The sequence below is a fragment of the Panthera pardus genome, unplaced genomic scaffold, assembly GCF_024362965.1.
Source record: "Panthera pardus isolate Hobbes unplaced genomic scaffold, ASM2436296v1 HiC_scaffold_13, whole genome shotgun sequence".
NCBI lineage: Eukaryota > Metazoa > Chordata > Mammalia > Carnivora > Felidae > Panthera > Panthera pardus.
The window spans coordinates 88,360,366-88,376,667 of record NW_026526688.1 but is presented as its reverse complement, the minus strand read 5'-3'; the positions used below and the strand labels follow the sequence as shown (position 1 = coordinate 88,376,667).

Here is a 16,302-nt window from a genome sequence, read left to right as displayed (position 1 = left end):
GAATTTTGGAAGATGATTCCACTAATAGAAGTTTATCACTGAAGAACATTTAAAGGAATCAAATGGGGCCAAAGGGATTAAACACTCATGATTGGATAAAAGAACCTCCTTGGTTTAAGTGCTTTTGGTTGCTTCAGTCTGAAGAGAGGCATGGTACCAAAGAGGAGGAAATACAAACTTGAGAGGTTAAATTGTTATGATAGCACCAGACAATCGTGCTTTCACTGAGATTACATTACCTGTAACAGGAACAGGAGTGAAAAGTGACAATCTTGCACTAATAGCCTGTGGATCTGGAAAGCCATAGTAAGTGGAGAAGACTGGAGAAACAAGGAGTCTGAAACACGGAATGCTTACTATACAGACAATATACAAAGGTTTTGTGTTTAATATAATATTGCATTTTATTTACTTCACATTATTTAAACATTGATTTCCACCTCTGCTTCCTAAATGACTATTGCTGCTTTAAATTAAGAACACTGAAGTTATGGAAGTCTTAAGGATAATACATACTGAAAGGAAGTGAATTTGAAAAAAAAAAATGTTTTTAAATGTGGTTAGCATTTGTGTATGTAATCTACTGAAAAATAAACTGAAATTTCCCTTGTAACTGCAATCCCTCCTATAAAGGAAAATGTGCCTTTCAAAGACATAATACATGTATTTGATGTGGTACCCATTTGAGATTTAAAATATCTGAGTGTAGCCTCTTTTAGGCTATTTAACTTTCTTCGTATTTCAATTCCCTGCTAGTAAACCAAGGAGGATAATATTTTCACCTCTTGGAAACATTGTAAGGTACATTTTTTTTTTTTTTTTTTTGGATTCAACTTAATACAAAATGTTCTGAGAAATTTTTTTTTCATTTGAAAAATGTTCATGTAGTTACTATTTGATTATTCTTTTTTCTTTATGCTTCAAATGCATTTAAATATTTTAATCTACTGGGAAAATGGTAGACGACTTTCATTCCCATCACAGGTCTCAAATTATTCCTTTTCCATTGCATTTCCCTTGTTCACCAAGCTGAATGTTCCCTCTTTATCATTCAAAACTCAACACTGAATTACCTTCTCATGAAGGACACGCCTCATGCAAAACTTTTGAACGTATATGTAGGAACAGGGTTCTGATTTATGGACAGTTCTTAAGCTTTACTTTAATTTTCCTTTTATTTTCATTGACAGCAAAATTTTCTGGAGAGTACAATCAAGATAGTGTATTCATAGAAATAACATTAACAGAAGCTTGGTCATAAATGAGAACAGTCATAATAACGATCTCCTTCACCAAGGCATTCCACACAGAGAGATAACAGCACAATAATTAAAGAATTTGTCGTTCGTCACACAACAGATACAAAAGAATTGCAATAACAAAATCATAATTTTAAAAAACGTTCTTATACTAAAAATAAAAGCAAAAATATGAGATCATGCACTGGAGACAAAAGCTAAAAGTGAATAGTTATAGCAAAAACATTGCAAAACATAAAAATGTTCAAGTATCATGAGAGGACAGGGGAAGATTCAAACAAAACAGTTTCAGAATAAATCAATTCCATTTACTACCCTAGGAGGGACACTGACACCATGGTCTTTGTCCACAAATACTTTAGGCTGTTAGAATACATACCGTTACCCATTTAAAGGACAGATTCCATTTTCTTGGAGCGTGTCTACTGTTACAAGGATGGAATGAAATTCATTGTTTCCCTTGGTTACAAATAGACACTAATACTTCAGGAGAAATATTCTCGAGTATAGGCCAGTGTGATGCCTTGGAACAGTAGGGGCCTGGGGCGTGGGGGAGGGTTGGGAAGCATTGACTCTAGCCCTATTTTTTTCATCATGGTCTGTGAAACATACTTCATAGTCCTGAAATGAAATTTCACCCCATGTCTCAATTTTGCTGAAATTGAACCATCAGAACTAGCAGAGAGCAGTAAAAATAATAATTAAGTGGCTGACGTTGTCATTGATGCTTCTTTTTTTAAAAAGTATCGAAAAAAGAAACTGGATCACTTAACGAAACTAAGAATTGCATAATGCTTCAGTGGGGTTGTTCATACAGCAACAGCAAATTCTTCCCCCAACAGAACTCATCTACACAGTGCCTTTACACTTTGTGGTCGAAGACTATATCATATTTGAACAGTGGCTACTTTCTACATGATTAGGAAAGACATGTTTGTCATGGGAGTAAAAAAATAAAATTTGTCTGTTAAATTACACATAAATATAAGGTACAAATGTATTTTTAAAATACAGATTAAAATAATCACACTTGCATCGTGTACATACGAAAATACAGTATTCAATATTCAATATACACAGACACATTTATGATAAATGCAACTATTTGGCAATGCCAGTTCTCTCAGGGTTTTCTCTGTCCCCGATTTCCATACACACGGAAACAAGAATGCTTCGCTAGCATCTCCTAGCTCTGGCGAACGTCTTGAAGCAGTTTGTTAATCTCCGCCACCAGCTCGCTGGCATCCATGAGTTCGTGTTTCCCGTCGTTGAGATGGTTGAGCACATTATCAAAATCATCTTCTTCATAGTTTTCGGGGATCTCCTCCATGGCCGGCAGCCACTTGGAAGAAGGCTGCACACTGGAGTGAGTTCCAAGTGGGGGCCCCGAGTTGTTGGCGGGATTCTGAAAATGTGTACTAGCTGCCCAGGCTGCCACGCCTTGCGGGTAACCCGCAGTCTTGGCTGGCAAAGGCGCCTTCCGCCGTTCCAGAGAGTTGGAGCGATCCACCTCGGGACACTCGGAGCAGGTGTCCAGGGAAGGGGGTAGGAGGCGCTGGAACACGCTGCTCATTTCCGAGAGCAGAGAGGACGTGCTGGTGTCCCCGGAGTCCTCCTCGTTTGGGGAGTCCTTCCCAAAGGTGGAGAAACTCTTCTTCTTCTCACCAGAATCTGCAGGCTGGGCGTCGTCCTCAAGACTCTGATGGGGGTGCTGCTGCTGCTGGGGTTGTGCTGGGAATTCTTCCCCCGGGATGAACATGTTACTCCTGTAGTCAGAGGACGGCGAGGGCAGAGGCGGCATCCAGCACTGGTCAGAGTGTCCCAGGACCCTGCACTCCTCCGTGCAAAGCCTCATAGCTACACCCAAGGAAGACAACAGGGATTCATCGTCATGCTTAGCATATCTCAAAATGGTAGAAAAGAATGCAAGTTTAGTCTTAAAAAAAAACAGGACACCGTTTTAAACTACTACCGTGATGATACCCGTTATTTTACACATTAAATGGACTACAGTTACGGCTTTAATCTGAGTATCAGTTAAATGGACCTCTTTTTCCCCCCGTTTATCAAAGAACAAAAGGAAGATTATGACTCACATACTTCTCAGGATTATTATTTCTGCTACTCAAGTAATGAGAAAATAGATTTATAACTTACACATGAGGATGACTGAAAAGGAGCGAAGGTATGGGTGGTGGGATATTTGCTGGATATAAATTCTAAAATCCTCAGAGCTGTACGGTGAAATCTGTGATTTTGGAATGCCACCAGATTAATTTTTGAGCAACGCCTATGAGTAGCCGTCTGGATATTGGGGTCTATCTGACCAACTTTACTTTTAATGGAGGCATTGGGAATATAACAAGCTATCAGGTCATTATACTTAGTAAATTCTCTCAAAGGTATTTTGGATTATTTATTGATTTGTTACTTAAAATAGCAGTGCAAACTGTCCTCAACTACTGGACACCTATAGTTACTCTATTCAGAAGTCTTCTTTTAAAGGTTTGGAATTCAAATAGATGGAAAAGTCATCAAAATGTAAAAAAGAATATAAAAAATCCATTGGTTAGTTCTTCCAGTTGTTTTAATGTCTGATTGGAATTTGAGTGGCCATGCTCATAGAAAATAATAGATGATATTAGAAAAGCAGAAAATAAAGAGGAGAAAAATTTCTAAATTTGACAAAGGCAATAACTAAACTACAATAATAATAATGAAGGAATGCAAATAATAAATGCTATTAGAAAAGCAGAAAATAAAGAGGAGAAAAATTTCTAAATTGACAAGTGCAATAACTAAACTACAATAAAAGGAATGATGAAGGATGCAGAAATGTAAAACATACTTCACAAATCACTTATCTCTTTCAGTGACAATTATGTCTCTTCGGCATCATGATTTTGCTTTAGAGCAAGTGACAATGCAGAAAATGCAAAGTAATTATCTTACATTTGAACGAAACTGGATTGATAATCAACCTTAGCTATCTAGTCAGAGCTTATTCTTTAGATCTGGCTATTTAAGCAAGGTTTCTCTTCTTCCCAAATTATTGCTAAAAAGGATGACACTTGAACGATGTCAAAGCCCTTATCAGGAGAAGCAAGTAGTGTCTTGTGTTTATTGTTGTATCCCTAGCACCAGGTAAAATGTCTGCATGGAATAAGAATGCACTATGTATTTTCTAATCATCAGGGAAATGCAAATCCAAACCACAATGAGATATCACTTCAAATCTGTCAGGATAACTACTACAAAAAAAAATAATAACAAGTGTCGGCAAGGATGTGGAGAAATTCGAATACTTGTCCACTATTGCTAAGAACACAAAATGGTGCAGTCACTATGGAAAACAATATGGAAGTTCTTCAAAAAATCACAAGGATAACTATCATATTATCCAGCAGACCCACTTCTGAACACTTATCCAAAAGAATTGAATTCAGGATCTCAAAGAGCTATTAACACTCCCTTGTTCACCGCAGCACTATTCACAATAGCCATTGTGGGAAGACAACCCGAATGCCTACCAGCAGATGAATGGATAAAGAAAACACAGTATTTGCATACAGTGGAATATTATTGAGCCTTAAAAAAAGAAGGAAATTCTGCAATATGTGACAACATGGATGAACCTTGAGGACATTCTACTTAGTGAAATAAACCAGCCATAGGACAAATATGGCATGATTCCATGTATATAAGGTGTCTAAAATGAACAAATATATAGAATCCAAGAGTGAAATGGTGTTTGCTAAAAGGTGCATGTGCAGGGGGGTGAGAAAATGGGGAACTGCCAAACAATGGGCATAAAGTTTTGGTTGACCATAATGAAAAAGTTCTAGAGATCTGCTATACAACATTGTACCTATAGTTAAGAATGCTGTATTCTACAATTAAATATTTTTAAGAGGGTACGTCTCATGTTAAGTGTTCTTATGCAGTAAAATAAAATTTTAAAAAAGATTGATATGCAGAAAAAGAAAGGCGAAGAGTAAATGTTTCCTCTCAGAAAAAAAGAGAAATAAAGGACTTTGTTAAAAGGGGTGGAAGTCCCTCCCCTTCACCACTAAACCTTCGAGATAATTTGGTTTTATACCTCATCAATTCTGGACTCATTCCTTAACAGAGAAGGGATAATCTGTGGAACAAAATCGAGAACAAGTGTTCTGAAGGAGAAAAAGGTCTGATTGGTAGGAAAACTAGAAATACATAGAAAGTAGAAAAAATGCAGAAACAGCAGAACTAACTATGGGTAAAAGGAAGGGCAAACACCCAGAATCCTTGTGTGATTTTGCCATGAAGAAAGCATACTCTTTCAGCATATCATTTCCTATTTAAATTTAAATAAAGATGGATGATTTAAGAAGAAAAGCATGTTTAGATTTACTGACGGCATGGCATGCATTTTTACTGCTGAGAAATAATTACTATTGTTCATCATTTATGTGGACAAAACCAAAAGGAGTTGAAAGTAACTGGAATGCCTTAATAGCAGTGAGGTTTTCTCAGCAGTGAAATAGCTATCAAAGTGGTAATGAAGTTTTTTCCCTAATTCCCTGGGTCTCTGAAAATGGAAAGGAGACCCGTCTCTCTTGTCTTACACACATCCTGTTGGAAGGACCAGAAACAGGTCTGATGATACCTTTCATTTGTTTTCTGGCCTTTGACCCTGTGGGAAGGACTTAATTTTTTGATTATTTGATTGTCTTTGTTTTCTTTTAATATTTAATGACAGTGGGGGAAAACGGAAAAAGTACATAGGCTTCTAAGAATCCCGAGTATGACCAACTTTCTAGAGACCCGAATATAATGAACATGCAACCAAAAATACAATCTGGATGATTCAAATGATGGTATATGTCCACAGGTAATTTTGTTTACAGGAATTTTTTAAAACAGGGAATGCCATTTTAATGAAACAATAAATAAATGGAACCCTGAGTATTAAATAATACATTAACATAATTTTTTTAAATTCAGAAAATAGGAAAAATTGAAGAAGACAGGCTAATAGAGAGAATATTGGCAAAAATAGAGATAAGAAGGTAGTGGCACAGAATAGATCATTTCTGTTTCAGTGATATGCTCAACCTTTTCCCTGGAGACCCAACTATTTAAAAACATTCTCAGTGTACATATAATTCAGAGCCACAGAGGTCTCATACCACCCCCAGTAAGTCAGAACTTACTGGCAAGTGGTGCATATGGCTAATCTTTCTGTCTCTCCTTGAAACCTGCCAGGTGGTTACATTTCCCCTGGGAAGGGGAAGGCTTGAGGGAGCAGACAACTCTTCTTTCCCACTATATGACTTCCAATTTTGTGACTTACTATACTTTTTAGGTAGGACTCGACGTAAGAAGAAGAAACGAAAAGTAGGTGCCGAACTTCCATCAAGTCATGAGTTACTGAATAACCAATCAGTTATCTAGTCAGAGCCTGCCATATGTGGAGTGCCATGATAGATCCTTGTCCTCAAATGGTTTCAGATCTAGTTCTGAGTCTAGTGTAACAAATGAGGCTCCAGATGCCCAGTTTAAGTGCCAGCCTATATGATGCTAAAGGCATGTCAAGAAAAGGAAAAAAAAGAGGCAAAGCGGAGACTAAAGTAGTTAAAGACACAAACTGTGAGAGATGAACAGGATTCAGATAGACACAGTGAAGAGAAGCCAGTTTGTTTTTTGTTTTTGTTTTTGTTTTTTTCAGATAGAAAGGCAACATGAACAAAGGATGGACGTGGAAAGATGGTTCTATTGCAAAAGATACGAAACAGCCCAAAATGAGAGTTAATAAGTCAGGAGTGGATTTTATTGGCCTTGGAATGCCAAGGGAAGTAGTTTTATTAGGTGTTGCTGGGCAACAAAAGTCAATAACTGATTTTAAACCAAAAAAACTTTAAATTAAAATGTTCTGAAAAAGTTGTTCAAGCTGCATAAGAGAAATATTTGACAAAGGGAGGAGGTGCTAGAGAGTGAACCTCAGCTTGTATGCCGGGCCAGTAAACGGGCCCTGGAAGAATAGCCAGGACCCGGATACCAGCCATGACGATGGACAGAACTTGGAATTAGAGAGAAATGTCGGAGTAAAGTAATCACCAATGGCAGATTAATGAAAAGTGGAATGAGCTTGGCAAAGGAGTTTCACAAGAAACAAAATCAAAAGGCCTTTATAAATCACACTGGTGCCGCTAAGACATTGGAAAAATGGAGATTCTGCAAGTAGTTCAAGATTTTGCACTGTAGCGCAAAGTTGAATGAGTAAGGAAGAAAGCATGTTGACAAACATGAGCTAACGGACAAGAATGCTTGCTGATTTTACTGCTCAGAATGCAGGATATTTCTGTGGGAATTAATAGAATGAATGACCAGAAATGACCTTGTTGGCAGGCAATGCAACATAACATAATCTATATTTGATCACAGTTTAATGCAGAAAACCAGTTGGAATAAGACACTTAAGTCCTAAAAATACACATGCTTTCAAAAACTGCACTGATTTCTGTTAATGGCATTCAGATGTGGACTTACATTTTTTTTTTTTTTCCTACTTGGCCTGTTTCCTGGGAATATAAGTTTACAAAGCATGAGCTGCCAGAAAGAATAATAAACCAGAAAATGGGTGAAGTATCATCAGAAGGATGGTCATAATTAAAGTAGCTCTGCACAGATACTCAGTATACATGTAACTTTCTACACCAGCCAGACATGAAGAAAGCTTAAAATATTTTATAAGTCACTGGGAATATCCTGGTGCTCTATGCCACCTGAATGCTTTCCCCACATGGAGGCAGGTAGATAGTAAGAAAGAAATGTATCTACAGTGAAACAACATCATACACCAGCAATATAACTCTCCCACCACACGCCCAGAGTAAGTATGACTGTGCAAATATGGAATGTTTTGAAAGGGTTGTCTGTATATTGAGCGGTATCATTGTTGATAATATAAAAGCCAAACTCTTAACTTTGAACGAAATGTTAACTTAGAAGGAGCCTAAAGCCACTCACTAAATAAGACTCACTATTACCTAGACTGTATATCTACCCATTGTTTCCTCAATGTCTTTATTAACATGCATTTTTATTTTATTTTTTAATGCAAGCATTAGATAATTCTCCTGCCATGAACATGTCTGGTGTTGGTAACTTTGAAAGAATGAAAGAGAAGTCCTGCCTTTTTCTAAAACAGGTCAGCTAATATAATTATACAATTTCAGAATTCAAAAGGACTTTAGATATCATTTAGGCCCACAAATAGAAAAGTTATCTCAATAGGGAAAGTTATTTTCCTCTTAGCTATATCAATAAATTATAATTTCAGGGGCGCCTGGTGGGGGGGAGGTCCGTTGGGTAAGTTTCTGACTTCGGCTCAGGTCATTATCCCACAGTTTGTGGGTTCGAGCCCCACATTGGGCCTAGAGACTGCTTCAGATTCTGTGTCTCCCTCTCTCTCTGCCCCTCCCCCACTCACACTCTGTCTCTGTCTCTCTGTCTCTCTGTCTCTCTCTCTCTCTAATAAATAGTTAATTTTTTTTAATTTAAATGAATACGTTTCACACAATTTAAAAAGAACTTACATAATGAAATACTGATGTTATGCCCGCTGTACTACTTTTCATTTGAGAAATCACATTATTCAACATTGAGGACCAATATTCAAAATTAGGGTTCCATCAACATCATGGAACCATAGAAATTTAGCCAGCCAGCCCTTTCCTTTCATTGGTAAAAATAATAAAACTGATTCTCTTTGAGCAAGTTTTCTGAGGTGAAAATCATCTGAGGTGAGCAAGTGAAAATCCCACTGGATTTTCAGAGATTCATTTTCTTCCTTGAAATAGGGAGTCTCTGAATGAAACAAAGAAACAAAGACACCACTGTGCAAATATTGGTTCTTATGTACATTGTAGCCCTAATGCCAGCAGAAGTCCTTTCCACACACTCATCCTGCCACAGATACGATATCTATGACTGTAATAACATAATGAAATAGGCAGCATTTAATCACTTCATAGAGGATAATTAGACTTCAGAATATAGGAATAAATCCATTACTAAACTTATTTTTTAAAAACCTGTTGCTTCATTACTCTTAATAGGTTGGTATTTAAGAGTATGGGATTGGTTCAAATCTCACCTCTACCATGTACAAACTGCCTGATTTGGGATACATTTTTGGATGGAACTCAGACGGCAATTAGTTTTGCTCTGCCTTTCTTTAATTTATCAAATGGCAGGCACTTGATTAACACTCAGCTGATCAAATTCAGTGGAGTTTAGGAATGTAAGTAGCCAGGGCGACGTTTTTATGTGTTCCTAAGAGTCGATTGAATATTACAGTCTCTGGTAACGGGGTTGCTGCAGCGATGTAGTCAGTGTTTACCCAGTTGGTTCAGACAGGTTCTACTGCACAGTCAGAGAGGGGGGACTCTATGGAAAACGTGGTTTTTAACTTCCCAGGGTCTCCTCCATCTGGCTACAGACTTAACATTTCCCTTGTAAACGCGTGTGCCTCTTCAACTACCGTGCGGATAGGAAATGAACGGTGGCAAAAATATTCTGTGCTTCCCACCTACAAAGCTGCATTCTTTGTCCTATTTTTGGTGATTGAAATGTACCATTCCCTAGTGTATTTTAATCTCTGATTCTGTGAGTGGGTTCCCATCACAGGAAATTTGTGTCTTCCAAATTATAGCCCAGTTCACCACCATGCACCAAAACAGGCCGTTTGAATAACAACAACCACCCAGTAATTTCATAGAGTTGCTCAAGAGTATCCTGTGGCAGCACTGGATGGGGGCAGGGAGAGGAAAGAAATAGTGTGGCTCTCTATCCCCCTCTCCCCACTCCTTCCTTCTTGTCCTGCTCCGCTCTCGTGCTTACCCCTCCTCCACCAACTGCCGTGTCTGAAGTTTAAGAAAATAATTCTGAGGGGCTCCAGGTCATGTTCAATGCTAATAGTGTACAGATGACAGATACTTCAGTGCAAAGGACAAAGAAAAATGTAAGCATGGGAGAAACTGTGCACTCCATGGGTGTAACAGATCTGAACGTAAGAATTTACCGTCTATCACCACCCTCTTACCTGCTGGAATTCTTCCATCTGTAAGGAACAGGTCACTGAATCCTTCACCCAGCAGCCTGTCTATTGGTGAATCTCGCCCCAAATCATAATCACTGTCTCCTGCTTCACTGTCACCACGGCCACTGTCTTTCAAGCTAAATTTGTCCATGTCTTGGAGGGCATATCTAGAAAGATAAATCAGGGAAAGTATGGTTTTTACTCTTTAGCATTCACGCCATTAGAGACTCAATAGGTAACAGGGGGATAATTCATACCTATAACTCCTGGAATATTTGTTTCCTCGAAAACTTGGCCTTGGTTGATATTGCCCCTGGTGAAGCATTGAAAGAAGCTGGGAGACCTGCTGGAAACCAAACACACAGAACTGATTTCTGGAAACAAACCCCCTAATACTCACGAGCTTAAGCAAGGAAAAACAGTTGCTCACTGCTTTTCATCCTGATGAATTGAACATGTTATCTCTGTTTTAAAGATTTACACATGCTGGAATGTGGCAGACGATGCAGCCAGGCACCACACACAACTGAATACATCCCGGAGAGGCTTGAATGATCTCATACACTGCTTTTTTTTTTTTTTTTTTTTGAAAGAGAACTCCTTTATAAATAATAGACTGAGTTCCTTTATGTTTTAGTTCAGGTTAAAGAGGTCCATTATAAAAATACATGGAAAATATTGTAAGATGCAACAATCTAGCACATGCAGTTAAAATAAGGTCAGAAAAAATTCAAAAGTTGAACAAATACAACATGCATTCAGATGGGATTCTGGAGGCCTTGGGTTTTTGCTGGTGCTGTTGTTGTTATCTTTTGGCTTTTTTTTTTTTTTTTTTTTTTCTGAGTAGAAGCCACAACTGTGAGAATGAAACAAGTCCCTTTATTTGTGGCTTCCAGTATCTTAATCTGGGAAGGAAGGGTATTCTAATTAGATAGTCATTTGGGAGATTCACATTTATTTTTCAATACTATGCATCATACATGCAAGCCCATTCTTTAAGAAAAACAGAACAGCATGCTAAACTATGCATACTTGCTACATACAGGTGATGTACCTTGTATCCCATTTAATTCGGATATTGTTAGTATTGTTTACTGCTTAAAGGAGACACTTAAGAACTAGCACATACACAACCTCTGCACACTAGCAGCTGACCGTGTCAGTGAGTTGGTACAGAGTGCGATCTTACCTCAACGGCAGGAGTGGCATGGGTGAGTTCTAGTGAGAAATTCTCTGGCACGTGGTTGGATGAGATTGTCACCAAACTGTTGAGGGACTGGTGACTGTGGTGACTCTGCCGGCTGCCCATCTGCCCTCTTTCCAAGGTGGGGGATGACGATGGAGACGATCTGTGATGAGATCTGATGGGCAGAGTGCCATTCATCGTAGGCACCAATGTGATGTCCCCTTTGTGAATCTGCCTGGATGGCCTTTTTGGGTGGTGCTGGTAAGTGGATTCTGCTACCCTGCAGTTGTAGGATCTAGTGTCTTTCTTTTCTCGGTTACACCTCGTTGCAAACAGCACCATGATAACCAACAACACTGCACAAATTGCTCCTAAGGAAATAATTATAACCATGGAGACATCCAAAGATGCCTGGCTGACTGAGGTCATTGCTGTACTTGTCACTGACTCTGCATATTCAAAGATCGTACACTTCAGAAGGACTTTGGTATGCAGCTGGGGATTGCCTTTGTCCTGGATGATGACTGAGAGCTCCCACTCGGTGTAGGAAACAGATTCCATGCTTACGTTGGTATGGATGTCACATGATCGTGGATCGATTAAAAAGATATTCTCCTCATTGCCTGCTATTATGGAGCAGCTGAGTTCAGCATTCACACCAGAGTCTCTGTCAATTGCCCTTATTCTTGTGACATGAAAGCCACTTTCAGCCCCTTTGGGTATGGAGATTTCTGCAGTATTATTGCGCAGAGCAGGCCCAATAACCACAGGGACGTTGTCATTTTCATCAATGATGGTGAGCACAACTGTGGTATTGCTTACTAGTTGCTTTGGACTTCCTCCGTCTCTTGCTTCAACCACGAAAGTGATCTGACTCACTTCCTCATGATCAAAGATTCTGAGGGCATAGATGGCTCCATTAGATGGGTCAATGGTGACATAGGTAGTTATGGAACTGCCCAGGATAAAACTCTCCAAAATGGTATATGTAACTTGCCCATTTTCTCCAAGATCAGGATCTGTGGCCGTAACGGTGGTGATATATGCCCCTGGCGAGTTATTCTCTGAGATTGCAAATTCATATCGACTTCTCTGGAAGTGGGGTGGATTGTCATTTATATCATTGATCTGAACAGTAAAATGTTTTACTGAAGAAAGACTGGGTGTCCCCTTGTCCTCAGCGATTACAGTCAAACTGTATTCAGATCTCTTTTCTCTATCCAGTGTGGCATTTGTCAAGATTAAATAATTGTTTTCATAAGTCTTCTGAAGTTTAAAGTGACCATGTCCGTGAAGCTTACAAACTATTTCTCCATTCAGCCCAGAATCCTTGTCCTGAACCCTGACCAAAGCAACAAATGTGTCAATGGGATCCCCCTCAAAAATATAAGATATTTCTTCTTTTCCAGGGGACATGAGGTTTATGTTGATTTCAGGTTTATTGTCATTAACATCCACAACCTTGATTATAATTTTGCAGTGAGCTGGGATTGAATTTGGGCCCAAATCTTGAGCCTGAACATCAATCTCATAGGATTTGGTGATTTCATAATCCACTTGCTTGAAAAGAGTCAAATGTCCTTTTTCTGAGTCAATTTTAAAAGTCTCTATAATTTTGGGAGACACATGACTGCTGAAGGAATATACAATTTTCCCATTAGCGCCCTCATCTGGATCTGTGGCATTCAGGTCAAGGAGCAAAGTGCCAACGGGGGAGTTTTCTAAGAGTTGTATTACATAAGACTGCTGCTCAAAAGCAGGGCTGTTGTCGTTGGAGTCGGAAATGCTTATTTTTAGTATGGATGAGCCAGACCTCTGAGGCACCCCCATGTCTGAGGCAGTGAGCTGAAGCTCATAGCTTGACTTCAGCTCGCGATCCAGCTCTCTGACCACTATGAGTTCTGCATACTTGGCTCCATCGGTCCTGGTGCGAACCTCAATACTAAAAAAATCATTGGCAGAGAGAGAGTAGGTGTGGAGGGAATTTTCCCCAACATCTGGATCAAATGCACTGTCCAGGGGGATGCGCGTCCCCACGGCCGCGCTCTCGGATATCTCAATAGGTATGACAGATCTTGAGAACTGGGGAGCATTGTCATTGATATCCAGCACTTCGACTTCAATATGGAAAAGCTGCAGATGCTCGGTGGGTAGAGTGATCACATCAAACTCTATGGAGCAGTTCAAGTTTTTCTGGCACAGTTGTTCGCGGTCGATTTTAGCCCCTATGCTGATTTCTCCGTTATCCTCATTTACTACAAGGAGAGGAGAATTCCCCCTTTGCATGGCTCGGAAACGAACGGTGGAAGGATTAGGTAGCTTAACTAAAACATCAGCCACATCCTCTGATAGTCTTGCAATCACTGATCCAACCCTCTGCTCCTCATAAATCCTGTATTTCAAATTCTTGCCCAGCACATCGCAGTTGAAAGACACCGTCAGGAGTGCAAAAACAAATCTAAAGTGCATTTTAGCATTCATTTGGCACCTCGGTCAGTTTGGGAGACTCCTCACACAGACCAAGTTAAAACAGCAAAGCAATTCCCCTCAACTTCCTTTGGCAACTTAAAGCTAAGCTACGTTTGGTACTTGCCACTTGAAAGCGTCTCTTAATAACACAGCACAGCAATTAACAGCTCGCAAACTTTTGGTTTATACACACCGTGTCACGACTCGCAGCTCTTGTCGGCGCGGAGTCCGAGCCTTGCATTTGTCCTCTCCGCAGGCAGAAGAGGGTCACCTCCGCGCTTCCCTCCTTGTGTTGTCGGAATCCATCGATTGCAGGGTGCCGGCAGAGGCTGCAGTGAATCTTTCTCCAGCGATGCTCTCTCCCTTTCTCCGCGCGGCTGCAGACTAAACACCCGTGATTGCTGACTCCAGTCTAAAATCTGTACAACTTCACTCCAACTCAGACAAAGCTCTCTTGCCCGGCGTGTGTTGAATCGCTTCCAGCCAATCAGCGTGCTTCCAAATCAAAAGCTGATGGTGTCCCCAAAGCGAGGGCGGTCGCCGAGAGTGGAGGGTGGAGAGGGAGAGCGAGCGGCGAGGAGGAAGGCGGGGGCTTGGGGCGGGCGGGGGGTGGGGGGGCGCGGCTGGGAGAGCCGGGAGGAGGGCCGGTTGGGGGCTGCGGGAGGAGGATGGGAGCCGCTCCTTCGCTCCGCTCCTCCCTTCCTCCTCCCCACGCCCCCCTCCTCCTCCCAGTTTACTGCATTCACTTTCTCTGAGCGTGCCACGACAAAGGGGAGCAAATTACAGAAGAAAAACTTTAAATCAACTTCTGGTCGCCTTTATTTAGTTGGCATCTTAAATTGTTCTGGTTTTCTTAATTGCCCTTTCTTCTTCCGCAAACATGTAATCATCTTGCTTTTCATAGTCTTTAAGTACTGGTTTAACTTGAAATACCTCTAAGTGCATTTTGTTGGTGAAGGAATTTAATAAAATTTGAAAACTTGCTTCTAATTATGCTTCTCAGCCCGCCCCCTTCCCCTCCCCCTCTGTAAATGCTTGGGTCTTTCTCCTGTGAGCACAGGCAGATTTTCTTGGGGCTCTGTTTTAAAGAACAGAACAAGTAAGGAGGTTTCATTTTCTGGTTTTCTTTCATCTTTATTCTTTGAAGATAAGAAAAGGGCTATTTTCCACTCTTGAATTCTCTTAATTAGCAAGATTTAAAGGAACACCTTAGGATTTGAAACTAATTACCGATATAGTTCTACCATCTATCACTTTTTTCTTTGAGTTGGGGCAAAATTGGCTATGATATTTCTTTGTCTTGTACTTCAAAAAATCCTATTTGCCTTCAGTAAAAGACATTTCATGCTTTAGCATACCAGTTTCTACCAAAAGATTTTCTCTATACATGGTGAGCCTTCACAATGTAGACTGGGAGGGACCTGGACCCTGTAGTTTACAAGTCAAATTTTTATAATATATGCATTATTTATGAAAGCACTTTTCGGATATGTATTTTAAGAACCCAAAGCTTGTTTACACTGAAGAATAAAATGCCTGAGCTGAAAATTGCATTGTGTGTGCATCAGAATGCTGGGAAATGTCATGGGAGGCTTGTGCTTTATCCGGGTCACAGAAACTGATAGGGTATTCTTATTTGAAAATATGATTATTTATGATATTCTTTCTGCTCCACAATTTCTTTTAAGTTTATCATCACGGCTCTATTGCTGCTTTTTTCTTTCTTTCTTCTTCTTCTTTGTGTGTGTGTGTGTGTGTGTGTGTGTGTGTGTGTGCCTCTTGCATTATTCCTCAGCTGTCTTCATCCACTTGCATATTTGCTGTTTCGCATAATCTCACTGTCACTTTTTTCCATTTATTTTCTCCCACTCTCTATTTTGCCCCCCAGAAACATATAAAAAAGGTAATTTTCTGATTTTTCCACTTTGCTTACTCTCAGCAGAGCTCAGCTAAAGTCACTAAGAAGGTTCCTTCCAAGAAAGAAAGCAGAGGACTCCCAGCGTGAACTCTCCTTCTTTTTAGGCATTCAAAAGCATTTTATAAGCCATTGTCTTTTTTCCCCCTCCAGAAACCAGCGCTGTGTGGCAAATTGTGCAGAATAGGAATGCCTATAATGAATGTATTTAGCACTGGGTCACGCTGATGAACATTCTGCCCCCATGAATAATACTGTTTTACAAGGTTGTAGCCCTTTCAAATTGCTGATCCCCAAACCCTATAGGCAAACTAGGAAGACTACCACAAGCAACTAGGACTTTAGAAACCCATAGCCATCTGGCCTGGATCTCTAACAAGCTGAGCCAATA

At 39.9% G+C, this 16,302-nt stretch overlaps 1 protein-coding gene across 2 annotated transcripts; it reads right to left on the bottom strand.

Annotated features, from left to right (window-relative positions):
- Positions 1-1,156: 1,156 nt before the first annotated feature.
- On the bottom strand, positions 1,157-14,524 carry PCDH18 (protocadherin 18). 2 transcript variants are annotated; one of them, XM_019419686.2, is made up of 4 exons: positions 11,531-14,524; positions 10,599-10,687; positions 10,345-10,508; positions 1,157-3,116 (listed from the first exon to the last, which is right to left on the bottom strand). In XM_019419686.2, exons 1-4 carry the CDS (start codon positions 14,006-14,008, stop codon positions 2,446-2,448), a joined length of 3,402 nt encoding a protein of 1,133 aa, XP_019275231.1. In that variant the 5' UTR covers positions 14,009-14,524; the 3' UTR covers positions 1,157-2,445. The 2 variants fall into 2 exon arrangements, with proteins under 2 accessions (XP_019275231.1, XP_019275240.1); XM_019419695.2 differs by having other exon boundaries at positions 10,599-10,684; positions 11,531-14,523.
- Between the last annotated feature and the right edge of the window lie 1,778 nt (positions 14,525-16,302).

Excerpts from the sequence above, each read along its gene's own strand:
- PCDH18 (XM_019419686.2), bottom strand. The coding sequence starts at position 14,008 with ATGAATGCTAAAATGCACTTTAGATTTGTTTTTGCACTCCTGACGGTG. Across the intron at positions 10,688-11,530 it reads ATGCCACTCCTGCCGTTGAG|CAGGTCTCCCAGCTTCTTTC; the intron begins GTAAGATCGCAC and ends TTTGGTTTCCAG. Across the intron at positions 10,509-10,598 it reads AAATATTCCAGGAGTTATAG|ATATGCCCTCCAAGACATGG; the intron begins GTATGAATTATC and ends TTATCTTTCTAG.